Genomic DNA, 14,930 nt, shown 5'->3' on the forward strand with positions numbered 1-14,930 from the left:
ATTTCAACAAAAAAAACTTCCAATCTTTAAAAAGTAATACATCTTTAGTGAGAGTGGCAATTTTTGTAACCATGAATAACTATCAAAGACATCTTATTCGTCTCTTTGAATTATCTCTAAGCTCTATTTGGTAATTTTTCCCCTACACCAGGCGAGGCCTTCGAGATAAAAAGGCCATCCAACTAGCAAATGACGTCATCGTTTGTCGATCCACAATGATATTGGGAAGGGAGCACTTCGATTCATATTTTGGTTAAATAAAACTATTTGGTTTATTTATTATTGTCTTCTGTTATTCAAGTAGCATTACAAGTTCTACTTTTTCATTTGAAAACATAAAAAGGAACCGATAATCATACATTAAAAAATACACTGAGCTTAATTCATAGTCTTACAAAGTATTCAAATAACTAAACACGATTTTATTTTACAATCATGTTAAAACAAAGTGATAAATAAACAGTTTTATTTTTCATTAGAAATTGTTTTTTAACTAATCGCATTTTAAGTACTCGTATATTGTATTGAAACATTAAGTCTTAAGAAGTATTCAAATAAATAAATGAACTTTCATTTTACAATTACATCAAAACAAAAAATAATATTACTATTGTATTTGAATAAGAATTAAATGAAATTTTAAAAAATAAATAAACATTTTTACTTAAGTAAACGGGAAACAGGACTGCAATATGTTTCAAAGACATAACATCAAACTAAAGTACATAATACCAGAGTATTAATGTTAACTTAGCTGAGCAAATTTATGCTTTTAAAAAGACGTGAATGCTTGGGTGCCATCCCCAAAGTAGACGGTGCCCTACCCCCTTCAATTATGAAACCTTCAAAAAAAAAAAAAAAGCCAAAACATCTCCATCTCCCTTAAAATTTCAAGGGCACAGTTATTTATAACTATAGCCGTTGAAAAGCTATCATTACTATGAGACTATGATTCCGACCCCCCCCCTTCGGTGGGCACTCGCGAAAAATTACACAGGAATTCAACTTGAAAAACGTTAATTAAAGAATGAATGATACATCATGAATACTGTATGTTGTATATCAAAAAATGTATTCAATATCTAAACAGCCTTTTTTTTTTTTGGAATTCGGCTACTTTCCCATTTTTAGCTTTTTCTGCTGCTAATGATTCTTGTGTGTGTGGGGGGGGGGGGGCTTTAATTGTTCATCATTTTAGGCTTTTGAAAAATTATTTTAAAAAGCATTAATTGATGACAAAGTAATCTTTTTCAAAAAACTTTTCATAGAATGACCATTTTAGCAACTTTCTTTAATACTTAAAACCTCATATATGTTAAATTTAGATCAACATTTTGCTAAGTATGCTCTTTTAGGAAATCAATGTGACAGTTTTGTGACAGGGGGAAGGGAGGGGATAACAAGAAGTGTGACATCACGCGTTGTTTATAACAATATACTCATGTTGAACAGCGTTACATGTAACAAGGAGGAGGGGGTTGATTTGTTCAAAAGTTTGTAACATACTTTATAGACAGCCCTTTAATTCAATTTATGTTACAGTTTCAGAGTTCCTGAAAGCTTATTAACAGAAAACCCAAGGAGTTCAAAAAATATGTAGTTCAAGACATTTTGCCCTTTTCAAACATAAACAAACAAGCATAGAGCATTTTGCAAAAACACGTTGTGTATCCACTGCTCAAAATTAATCTTTCGCAAGCCCAGAAATTATGAATACCGTTAACTTAACCACAATGTGTGCATAAATATCATAAAACCTAAAGACAACAGTGAAAAAAAAACCATATATATATTTTTTAATTTACGCACAGAACCAGCTTGTTTGAATAACATTGCAGGGGCGTAGTTGGGGGGAAATGTTTAAGTATCGAACCCACGACCTCCGGCGTTCAAATCTAATCTTTTATCTCAGAACTACGGAAACCCATCAAGGAATGTTTTTTGATCAAAATAACACATGCTAGCGTATAAAACAATTTAATCGAAACCGAAAATATAAGATTAGTTCAGTTAAAAGCCTGTTTCAATAAACTTGTTTACATTTTTACTGAATATCAACACCAAGTTACGCTTCTGATAGCAACAAGTATATTCGCAGAAAATTTTGACATATGTATATTGTTAGTTTGGAAAATCCATTTCGAATAAATGCGTGTTCAAAGTTGAAAAAATAAAGAAATAAAAAGTTGCAAGTTAACCGTTTCAAATATTAAAGCAGTATGCTGAAATTACAAATTACAGACAAAGATATCGGAAAGGAAACTGACAATTGTTTGTGTAATGGAGGAAAACTTAAGAAATCTTAACTGCATAAAATGTAAATTTGTTTATCTGAGAAAAGAGTACTTACCTCCGAACTTTAAAATTTATTCCATGAGGCGCCCAGCTTTTTGCTTTACATCAGGTTGTTCGGCAGCGGAACTCGCTGACTCACTTTTCACTCAGCAGACACTTAAGACTTATATTATACATATATTTTTTAATTGCCTCTACATTCCGGTACGTGGGAGTAATCCATCAGAATTGTATTCAAAAATGTGCATCCGAAGTTACATATTTCCTATTTCATCTATATCAACCAGAGCAAGCAACACTACTGGTAAACTGCACTGTTTTTAAGTTTCGCGCCAAGTTCAAAGATCGACTACTGGTGGTGTAACGAAGCGGGGGGGAGGGGAGTTGTCTGGCCTGTTATCACGTGGGTCTCGCACCAGGTGCACACTGTGAAAAGAAAAAATATGTATAACTTTTAAGAGGAAATTTTTTTCTCTATCATTTTGTAAACAATATTTCTGATTATTAATGGAAATTACAAAAAAGATAAGCAAATTCAAGATTCATCATCATCACTGACTCGACGACCCATTGTTAGTCCTAGCCTTTTCCATAAGTTTTTTCCATTTGGACCTATTTTTTGCCCAACTTCTCCAGTTTGAAGATTTGATAGTTATAAAGTCCCCAAACAATCCAGCCATCCATTTTTTGGTCTTCTTCTTCGACATTTGCCAATTGGTCTTGCATTTAGGGTCTTAAGTGGAATGGACTCGGGGGAACATGAGGATAACATGTCCTGCCCATCTCATTCTTTGCATTTTGATGAATTTTACTGTGTAAAGATCTTGATAGCATCTGTACAGTTCAAAGTGATACTTTTTTCTCCATACTCCATTTATTTCCACTCCACTGAACATACCAGGTAGGATTTTTCTCTCGAAAATTGACAAAAGAGACCTGTGCTTTTGGTTCCTTGCCCATGCCTCTGACCCATTAATCAGAATTGACCTAATGATGGGTTTATAAAGTAAAATTTTTGTTTTTGTCTTAATACGTTTCATACCATAATAAGCTTGGTTCAAGATTCAGCTTCGTCAAATTTTATTCTTTGCATCAAAAGTCTTAGTAATTAAATAATCTTTCAAATACCTGGTCTTATTAAAAAAAAAGTTTACTCGATAGCTATGTAGTACTTTTACAGTCGGACCCCGATTTAACGAATTCATTGGGACTGAAACTTTTATAAGTTAAACTTTGGTTATTTGTAAAATCGGGGTGTGAAAAAAAATTTAAAAAAAAAAAACGGCACTTACCTTATCTTAAACCCCTAATAAGCAACAGCGCAAAAATATCCATAATTAGAAAGTGTACACTTTTTATTCAGCATTTCACGACTTATTACACACTAGTTTATTTAAAATTTTAAACTACTGAGTAATAGATGTTTGACAATTTCTTTGATACTTGACTCGAAATAGTTCTCTTTTGACTTTATGGAGAGAAGAAAATACTGTGTCTTTTGCAGCCTGCTGCATGAGATATGTTTTTACAGTTTCCAGGCCATGTAAAGCTTTTGAAAAAGTAATAGTTTTAAAGGGAGTATCATTATCACTTTTTGTATCAAAATCAATATTCGATGGTTGCCCATTCGCCCGTCAAAAATTTCTGATTCCAAGAAAAGTCTTTTTCTATTTCGGATAATATGGATATAACATTTGAAAAACAATCCAATACTTCCTAACTCACACTAACAATTTTTTTTTCTGCTGTTAAAATAATTCATTAATTCGGGGTTTACTGTTCGATAAATAGGGGGTTTTGTCTTCATTTTAGTCGGTGGTAGAGAAAAACTCGTTAAATCGCAAAACTTGTTAAATAGAGATTCGTTAAATCAGGGTCTGACTATATTAAATCCTGAAGAATTTTCTTTTTTAGGGCTGATAAAAACTTTTGATGATGCTTTCAACTGTCATTTGTTGTTTTTTCAGGGCACAGAGACCAATCAAAAGTATTCGTTACCTCCATACCCAGACTACTTTGATTTAGATGCAGTAATAGAATCTGAAGTTGACTCTACTGAAGCTCCAGACAAAATCTTCGATACCTGTTACCACTTATTGAAATTGTACTGTGATCGAACTCATCGCTTTGACCAATTGCTTATGCCAGCTACATATACTTGGGATCATTTAGATTATAGATTGAGGTGTGTAAGCCATTTAATTAACTTCTTTGAATAGATATTTGCAGGGTTCGCCGATATATATCAGTCGATATATATCACGATATATATCCGATATTTATTTTGAAAATATCATGATATTTTGATATTTTCTATATTTTTTCAACTACAGTATTTTAAATTTAAAAATTTTATTAATCATAGTAATCTTGTTCATTTATTATTAAAAATATTTAAAAACTCATATACTATATTTTAATGATGTATTAATACATTATTAATATAACAAAGTAAAATAATATTCCTTTTTTATTTTACATTCATAAAATTATTAGTCATGTAACAATTTTAATTCATACTAAAAGTGCCTGGTTAAATATTAAACATTGGTCAGAAAAAAGTAAATTTGTTATGACTGTGCACTGACTAATGCATATTTTTTATTCCTTAATCATATAACTGTAAAACTAGCTAACAAAAAAAATGAGAAAAACAGCTTATGCTAAATTATTAAAATTCATAAAAATGTCAAATGAAATATTAGATACAAATAATGAAAGAAACCTTAAATTTAAGTCTACATATTGTAATAATAATATAAAAAAATAAAGAGTTATTTGAGGATGCATTTAACTTTTTTTATACTTTAGTTTGTGCTGATTGAAAATATTTGATGTGTATCAAAATATCCGATATATATCAAAATATCGGATATCATGATATTTTCGAACCCTAATTTTTAAGTCTACATATTGTAATTATAATATAAAAAAAAATGATTTGAGGATGCATTTACTATATTGAAGACTTTAGTTTGTGCTAATTAAAAATATTGGATACATATCAAAATATCGGATATTTTTGAAAATATGATATTTTCAAACCCTGGATATTTGTTTTGTATGCCATTGACGCAAATTTATTATTTTTATCACATTCTAACTATTACTATTTATATTTCTGCAGTTTGCATTGTTGTACATTCAGTGTTTAGCGTAATGCCTTTTCTGTTTTTGTGAAAAAAAAAAGGTTGTGGCTACTAATGATAAAAATGTAACTACTAACCTAAAATTGTCGACTGGCAAATAATTTGATATTTCAGGTCTATACTGCAGAATTTTTTGTTTCTTTCAGCTGGTTTTTGCAGTTATCTCTAACATCATTAGGATTCAACATCTCTGACGATTTATCTTCTACACTACATATGAACTTTGCATCGCAACTGGAATCTATAAATATGTGGCACTGGGCAATATTTGTAATCCTCCACCATCCAGATGTTGAATGGTATGTCCTTTTCAATAGTTTACAAAATGTTCAAGCATAGTGATCACTTATTCTTTGTATTTGATTTTTTTTTTTTTTTTGCCCAAAATATTTGGCAAAGAGGAATAATTGAAAATTGGAGGTTACAAGGTCGAGTTAGTGGCTGCCAAGGTTTAACACGAGCAAATCATATTTACTCATAATGCTTGGCCACATGCAGCTGTGGTTACTCACCAGAAAATTGCATAGCTTGGCTGGAAAACCATTATACTCCCCAGACTATGTATCTCAGTTTTTCACTTATTATTTACTCATTTTGCAAAATTTGTGGTTGGTAAAAAAATACAAAGACGAAGTTGCCAAAGCAGCGCTACACATGTTTGCTGATAGACATCGGTAAACGGTATTTAACGGCGTTCTCATTCCAAATGTAATGTATTGTAAAATCGACTTTATTCAAATTAGATTAACTTCTCAACTCTTTGGCACGTGTAAAGTTTTCAGTTTTAGGTTGGCATCCTTTGATGCCCAATCATATGCAAACGAGGCAAGTATAAATAGTGAACGATTCCAATCGTTCTCTCTCGCTTTTGTGTTCGTCAGCCTCTTGTGTGCTAGGTCCGGTAGGTGTTGGGGAGTTGCGAACTCCACCTCCGCTTATGGCCAGGGTTTACTTTTATTAACTTATTTTTGTTAGTTTATTTATTTTAGTTTCTATGGACCAATAAATTTTTGGTAAGATTTTAAACAAGTTTCCAATGTTCATTTCTTCACATTGACATTCATTCTGCATCTTCCACTGTGTGGTATTATCTCTGCTTGTATAAGCAAGTAATATTGTTGACTGACTTACGGAACTTAGCCTTTCGGCTTTTCGTTTAAACATCGTAAGTTATCATTTGCAAATATAACCCATGCATTTCGTAGTTTATTATTGTGATAATGCATATCACATTTTTTTACCCGTTTGTTTTTTTCCCCATTTTTTGGTCATTTTAATCGTTTTTTCCCCATTTCGTTTTTTTTCCCATTTTCAGGGGCATTCCACGTTTCATCTGCGTTTCTCTTTAAATTCCGCTCATTTTACAATATTAGCTAAGCGTTTTAATCATTTTTCCGCGTTTGCGTCCTTTTTTAAAAAAAATTTTGTGTCGATGATCCGATTTTTTCATCTTTTTGAGCCGCCATTAAAATGGCTAGCATCTGTTCCTCCGTAGTTTGGGCGCTAAACACGCTCATTGGTGATACCATTGATGAATGATATCACCTATTAACTTTAATACTTCTTGCAGAGTTAGTGGAAGAACTAACATTTCATCAACTTCCTGTGAGTAACAGATGAAGAGACTTCTTTAAAATAACTAAAATTTATTAACACGTGAGAAAAAAGTAAATATAATTGTATAAACTACTAGCTTTTCCCACGTTGATGTAGTTTTTTTCAATCGATTCAAGTTAATGGTCAACACAGGGAGAGTCAAATAGTTACCAAAAAATGGTTTCTCCCCAGTTTTGCCGACATTTAAAATGACCTCCCCCCTTTAATATATCAAAAGATATGATGAAAACTGAAAATCAAGGGAGGGGGGGGGGTAAATGAAATGTTGGCGAAACTGGGAAGACACCCAAAAATTCACACAACATAAATCAGGAAAACGTTCAGGAGTTGTAATGAAGTTAGCTTGGATAATTCTCAAAAATTCCAATTCGAGTGAGGTCAACAATTCTTAAATAAAGTCAACCATTTCCCTTATAATCCCCATCCCCGTCAAATGGTGTCCAGCGCTACACCTGCTATCTAAATTATTGTATAGCTTCTTACCGGAGAAATCGTCCCAAAATAGGGTCAACAGTCACTACAAATCCAAATTCTAATAATGTCCCTTTAGAGTGAGAACATCAATCCTTTAAAATTCCCCACATGAAGGAAATCAACTGTTTCTTAACAATGTAAACAGTCCTGATTAAAATACCAAAAAAGTTTAGAGTAAAAATACCATTAAAATCAAAGCTAGCACAACAGTTTTTTTTTTAAAGTTCCCATTTAAATGAGGACAATAGTACAAAAAACTTCTCATTTCCGAAAGAGAAACATTCCCTAAAGTCTCTATTAGAATGGTGATATTAGCGTTTTCAAATAACATCTCCCTCTGAAGATCTCCTTCATGATTAATTCCAAAAATCTTCATCAGTACAGGTCCGATAGCATAAAAAACAAATTAAAAAAAAAAGAAAGAACAATACTCTCTATTGTCGTTATTAAAGTAGAGACATTAATTCCACAAAATCCTAATTAGCACCATTATTCCTTAAAAAACACACACACAATAAAAGAAAAAATTTAATTAAAAGTTTTATTAAAATTTTAAATTTGCCAATGCTCTAACGTAGTCGCCTCGTGAGTCTGGAGTTATAAAATGGATTAATTTACATTTTAATAGCAGTTTTAATGTTATTTGAGCGTGTTGTTTCACTAATTTGGTTTATTAATTTTAACTGCAATACCCTATATATAGTATTTAATGATATTTTTACCAAAATTAGTTTGCCGAAGTTTTTACATTTAAATGCAAATTTTGAAATGGCTGTAGCGCCAAGATTTTTGAACACTCGTCCCAACAGCGTTATCAAACCTCTGTCTATCGAATAAGTTTTGAAAATGTCTTTTTTTTTTTTGAAATTAAATTCATTTTCTTCAACAAATGCAATCTAATTCATTTTGCAAATTATTTTTGCAATTAAAAGCAGCGTAAAAATGTAAAATAATCCAAATCCATTATTTATCGGAAAAAGGACCACAGTGCCATCCATACATTCGCCAGAGACTTGCCAAGTTTATAGAACTGCGTAAAACGTTTGCTTAATCTACATTCATAAGATATGAATTTTAATTCCGAACAGAAGATGCTACAAAGAAAATGTTTTGCATGTATTTGGCCTTTCCTGGTAAAAAATAAATATTTTTTCGACGGTAACTGGGGGGTAGGGGGGCAGACTCTATTTAATATCTTTCTTTATTTAGTTACCAGATTGTTGTACATAGCAAAAATTCCCGGCATTGCCTGGGAGTGAGTTAATTGTAAGAAAATATATATATATATATATATATATATATATTATATTCGTTTTCTTCTGTAACTGAAATAACTCAAAACACACCACTTTGACGTGATTAAAAATCCAGCTTTTCCTTACCCATAAAAGTAAAATGGCAATAAATATGAAGGACAAAATACCACACTTTTAGAAACGAAAAAACGACATTTAAGAATATACAAATTTGAGGAATTTCCAAAATATAAATTAAAACTTTACTTGTTTAAAACGATTTACCTTTTTTTTTTGAACATATTCTAAAATCGTCTCTATATTGCTATTGAAGTATACAAACTTTTAAAAAATGTAGCAGCCCATAATCCCTTACTGTGATTTAAAATGTTACGAAATTTGCGGTAATCGTTTTGGGATACCTTGGATAAGTCTCCCCCACCCTACTTTGCAACACTGTGTGCTACTAATTTTATCGAAGAGATAGTGTCGCCAAAAATGAGATACTTCTGGTGACCATGAAATGATGCTATCCGAAATGTTTCCAAAATAAGTGGTAAAGTTTGGCAATTGTGTTTGAAATTGTGCGCAAACTTGTGCTGTTTATGGATTTGATTAATTTAGTTGGTGGATCATTTTACATGTTAACAAATGATATAAAGAAAGGAATATTAAAGAAATGGCGATATTTGGTTACATGGGGAAAACCAAGAAACAGTATTTGCGTAGTTTTTAGCTTCAAAAACAGCGACAATTGAAAAAATTGCCACATGCCTTAGCTATTGAAATGATTCCGCAAAAAAAAAGTTTGGCGAGATTCCTGCTGGTCGGTCAAGCACCCAATCAACAAGTAAATAAAAAAAAAAAACATTAATTTCCTCAAAGTTGCGTAAAATTGGAAAATAATCAGCCAAATCCATGTATTATTTGCCTATCTTGTGCAAAAAATCTTACTTTAAAATTTGACTTGAGAAAAGCCTTGAACAGTCAGACGAAAAGCAAACATAGTCAACAATGCAACAATTGTCGCTATCGACAGGGAGTTGAGATGACACCCTAAATACTATATTACGTTGAGGAAAGCCTTCGAACATGGAACTAAAAAGCTCATAACTCGTTTTTTATTCTACTTAGAAATTTGGAACAGGTGCCGTCTTCAGCAGAAAAATCAGAGCTTTCGATGGACATATAATGTTAATATGTGCAAGTATTTTTTCATCCTCATATTAGAGAATTTATACGAAAATTGGGTTTTATCGCCCCCCCCCTCAGGGGGTTTTGCCCGCCATAACGGGGTGAAAACTACCCTATGTGTTATCCTGATGCATAAACTATATTATTGTGAAGTTTCATTAAAATCCATTCAGTAGTTTTTGCGTGAAAGAGTAACAAACATCCATACATCCATACAGACAAACTTCCGCACATATAATAGTAGTAAGATTAACTGAAGCCAAAGGTAAAAAGATTAATTAAATATGACTAGCTTGTTCATTAAAGCTCATCCTAATACCGCTAATCTATTACTATGATCAGCTAAGTATCATCGGCAATCAGCCGAGCAATACGAGCTCCACCCAAGCTACCTTTTACAGGACAGACATCACCGAACGAGTCTTAAAAAAAAGAGAGAGAGAGAATCTCAACCCCGTTCGCTGTTAATAAGCATGTCCTCATCAGTATTCACATCAATGCCCTCACGTCCACGCAACCAATGAGGATGCACTAAGTGGTGGAGACGCCTCCCTGTTAAGCCAATGGCGGGAGTCCGTTACGTCACGCGTCCGATCCGACAGCCAGCTTCCGATTCACTCAGATCGTTGGTCCGAACGAGCGTCGGTTGATTATCTTGAAGTTCAGTTACATGGGCAAAAGTAAGTGTAGAGATGGTTGTAGTAATTCTATTTCTAACAATTGGTTCCCACGCTGCGTGGCCATCTCCGCGTCGATCACTCATTCGCCGATTTTTTTTTCCACTCCACTACACTCGATCTGCAGCCCTCAGCCCGAACGGACGTGTAAGAAGGGCTCTCTGATGCCTAGCGATGGCCAAAACGAAACGAAGATGCCCGGCGTCTTTGGACGACCGCAGCATTATGTTGCATGATGTTTAAGTCCTCTGATATGAGGTGAAGATTTTAGTTTGAATCCATTTACGTGTTCCCCTATTTAATCAAGTGATTGGCAAGTAAAAGTTTACACGATGATACCTAATGTTCCCGCTAGGCCGTTTTTGAAGGGCGCAGCGCCCTGCCCTTTTCCATATCAGCAGAATGCGCCCTGCCCTTCTTTTAGATCGCGAAATGCGCCCCGCCCTTTTCAAAAATAAGAAATTGCACCTTGTGTTTTTAAAAAGATGCCTCAACCATCGTTTCGACCTGCCGCGATATCGGGGCAATTTTATTTGTCCAGCCATCATCTGTAAAAACGCCCATGTCTTATCCTTGTTCCCAGAATTTCACCCTGAAAACGGCCCCATAAACAAAAGGAGAAGCAAACACCTAGGCAAAGAGGGGATGAGATTCTCAGAATTCAAACAGGCTTATCAGTAGGAAACAAAGGCATGTTCTTCCCTTCTACTGAGGGTGGTTTTTTGAAAGGTTGTGGGAAGGAGTAGGGTCTTCTGGGAAGGGAGAGCTTTGTTTCATTCCTTCCCATCCTTGATCTTCTGAGAATCAACAATGAGAGAGGGAATAGGACATTTTCCTAACATTTCAGCCCTTTGTGTCCGTTTTTCGTCTGCACATGGAAATTAGGCTTAGCTAATTTTAGCGCATTGCTAGTGATTCTGTAGCAATCTTTTCACATCTGTTTCTGGAAAGTTAACTTTCTGATTGTTTTCTAAGAAGAACATAGTACAAAGCTTACTGGGCTAAAATGCAAGGGTATTTTTTAAATATCTTGGATTTTTAACCCCCATCCCCAGCCCCCCTAAAAAGCCGTTTGAAATAGAAACATCGCATTGACAGGGCGTTCATTCAATTCTTTCCTTTTTGTTAAGTATTTTTCTTATCTTTGTATATGATTCATATAACAGATTATTTAAAACACTTATTGACATAATAAAAAGCATACTTTTGACATACTTGTGCTTTTTTCTAACAAAAATAATCTTGCACTGTTTCTTTTTCTTTTATAAATATTATACAATTGATTTTTAAAAAAAAAATCACACAATTAAAATGCCGAAATATTAAATTTTCACAAAAATTGTCTGAGATAAAAAATCTTAGCTTGGCCCAAGCTGCTTATTCATTGCATTTAGGAGCGCATACATCTGCCAACACATTTGTGTTATGAATTTGAACTCCAAGACTAGGAAATAAAGCTGAAATAAAGTCTTTTTAGTTTTGCAACTTGCTATCACTGCATTTTTGAAGCACTGGCACACAGTATTTTAAGTTAATTATTCTATTTGAAGTGTAATATATTTAAAAAAGGAGAATTTACATTCATCAAAATTTTGATGTCTACTAAAATACTCAATGGCACAATGCACATTACTAGGCAGTTTCTTTGTTAGGAAGGGGAGATCAGTAATTAAATACTGTTCCTTCTTAAATTGAAATTCAAAGGCTTTTGAAATACCTAGAATTTTTTTTACTCTTATAGGTAGTTAAAATTATGGCCTGAAAAGTGTTGAAAAACACCCAAAGCCAAGTTTCAGCATTAGCCAAATGTTCCTATGGAGTGTGGAAAATGTGCTTAGCTAAGTTGGCATTTGTGTGTGTGTGGGGGGGGGGGGGGGGGTGAGCTAACCCTATTCTGAAGACAAGTGCATTTTCTGGATGAAATCATATTTAATACTAAAGTCAGTGGTGACGGCGATCAAGGGGGGGGGGGGGGGTCATGGTGCAGACTAGACTGTTTGAATTTTTGCAAGGTGTTTTAAGTATTATTTCTCTTAATTTTTTTTGTAGGGGGGGGCACTCAGTACTTTTTGAGTGGTGCATCATTGGTCTTGGGTGGGGGGACACTGCGTTGAAATAGTGCCCTTTTTAAAAAAGATGCCCCTTTCAAAGGCCAGCACCCTGCCCTTTTTTTTCTAAAGTGAACACTACCAACTATAATCTGATGATCAACAAAAATGCGCGAGAGGAGGCCGATGGCTTCCCGCTTATCCCTTCTATCATCTTGATGAATCTCGAATAGTGAACCCTCCATTTGGCCATCACGTCATATGGTAACGAAATTCTTCACCCCAAAATGCTAATTTTGATCCTCGATGTCCTGAGCGCCACCCGATGGCTGTAGATGCAGTGCCATTTTTTTCCAACCAAGGGCGCGTCTCACATTTTCAACGCTTCATCCAACTGCAATAGCAATGATGGAACCCGCACACTCCCTTGTCCATACTGAGTTTTTCTAACGATACTTCATTTTGTGCGTACGGTGGTGTCTATCCTTTTTTTGCGCAACTTCTCCAATTATCCAGAACTGTCCATACTCCTGTGAAATACCTTTTTTATATTTTTTTGCACCTGATATGCACAATGTTCTCAACTAATACCATTTTTAATTTTTTAAGAGCTGTGATCACCCTAAAATTTCGTGTATGTCGTCAAAAACGGATACTCAGCCAATAAAATGTGTTTTTTTGTCAAGAAAAAAAAAACGTCTGTGCTTTCTTCGTAAAATCTTCATGCTACATTGGGATAAGTCACTTTTGATTTTTAATGTTCTTTGGGCATTCAAAGGCAGTCGTTGGCTTGAGCTTATTTGCGGCGACGATGCTTCCACTTCCATGGTCTAGAATGTTAAATTTGTATTTTTTAATGTGTTTTATATTAAATCTTCAATAATGAACGCGACACACCACGACAGTTATGTGAAAATTTAGTGTTTCATTTTTATGTGAAAGTAGAAACACTTGAGAAACTTTTTTTGGGGATTTATTTTTGTTTGCTATGTTATTAAAGCAAAGGCCTAAAATTAAGACACAATTGTAAAACATTTTCTTTGCTTATTATCAATTATACATATAGTAGTTTTCTAAAATTTAATTACGAAATGTATTGTTTTCATAGGAGGAAAAAGTCTGCAAAAGACATATTACTGAGGCATGTTTCACTTGAACAAAGTAGTGAAGTTACAGAGAAAGAGAACTTCTTGAAAAATGACTTGCTGATTCCTGAAAGTTGGATTTTTGAAGCTAAGGTATAAAATAATATTTTCTACATTTGTTTACTTATTTTTTTCCACATCAGATGTATGATAGAAGGCCACCACCAGGGTTTCAATTGGGGCACAGGATTGCTCAATTCTTGCAACTTTTTTTTGCAATCTCAGGAGTTTGGACTTTGGAAGAGGGGAAAATTTTGTCTGTTTGCAATGCAGCATCTGTGTAAAATCAAATCTCATCCGCGTAAAATAAAATAAATGTGTCAAATCGTAAATCGCATAAAACAAGGGCCTACTGTACTTCATACACCCTTTTGAAATAAGAAAAAGAAAGATACCAAAGCACACGTGTCAGATAGGGGCATCCCAGTAACTTTCGCTCATGTCAGACAGTAAAAGTCAAGATTTACGGTCGCCACTCGCCACGTGGCGACTCAGTTTTCAAAATTGGTGACCCCAAAAAATTTCTACAGTCACCAACTTTTTTTGGGGGTTATTTTTATTTTAGATCCGAAGAAAAGAATTCCACACCACTCCAGAGATGATACAATTAGGCTGCAAGGCTGCGGAAGGAAATACAATAAGTAGATTGCTTTGGGAGAATGCCTAAGGATTAACACTGCCCCTCAGCAAAGAAACGGAAAAAGCTGCGGAAAAAAAAAGTGGACTAACTGGAGTAGCTGTGGGAGGGTAGAAACAAAGTTTCAATTCTTCCCCGAACAAATGAACTTCGTGAAGTTTCAAATGAACTTCGTGAAGTTCATTTTTTTAATGAGAAAAAATGAAATTTTTTTTTATGTTGATGCATTAATAGAAAAAATGAGGTGAGCAAAAAACTTCACAGACATTGATTGTTCAACTCGAAAAATAACTTTGTTTTTGGTAGACAAAGACGTAAGTGATAAACCATGTGGTCAGCAAAATGATGAGAGTAATTCTGAAAGGCAAGTCAATTGAGAATTTTCCTGCATATAATCCGCAGATTAAAAAAGGCAAAGTTTATGAGGTGCAGATTATATGCTGCTGCGGATTATCTGAT

At 34.0% G+C, this 14,930-nt stretch overlaps 1 protein-coding gene across 1 annotated transcript in view; it reads left to right on the top strand.

The window, feature by feature from the left end:
• LOC129225310 (nuclear pore complex protein Nup98-Nup96-like) overlaps positions 1–14,930 on the top strand; it is a 102,205-nt gene that overhangs the window by 78,918 nt on the left and 8,357 nt on the right. Inside the window, exons 32-34 of the mRNA XM_054859901.1 lie at positions 4,263–4,480; positions 5,591–5,743; positions 13,798–13,927. Of these exons, the coding sequence (XP_054715876.1) occupies positions 4,263–4,480; positions 5,591–5,743; positions 13,798–13,927 (501 nt within the window). The remainder of the gene's footprint in view (positions 1–4,262; positions 4,481–5,590; positions 5,744–13,797; positions 13,928–14,930) is intronic.

The sequence above is a fragment of the Uloborus diversus genome, chromosome 6 (genome assembly GCF_026930045.1).
Source record: "Uloborus diversus isolate 005 chromosome 6, Udiv.v.3.1, whole genome shotgun sequence".
NCBI lineage: Eukaryota > Metazoa > Arthropoda > Arachnida > Araneae > Uloboridae > Uloborus > Uloborus diversus.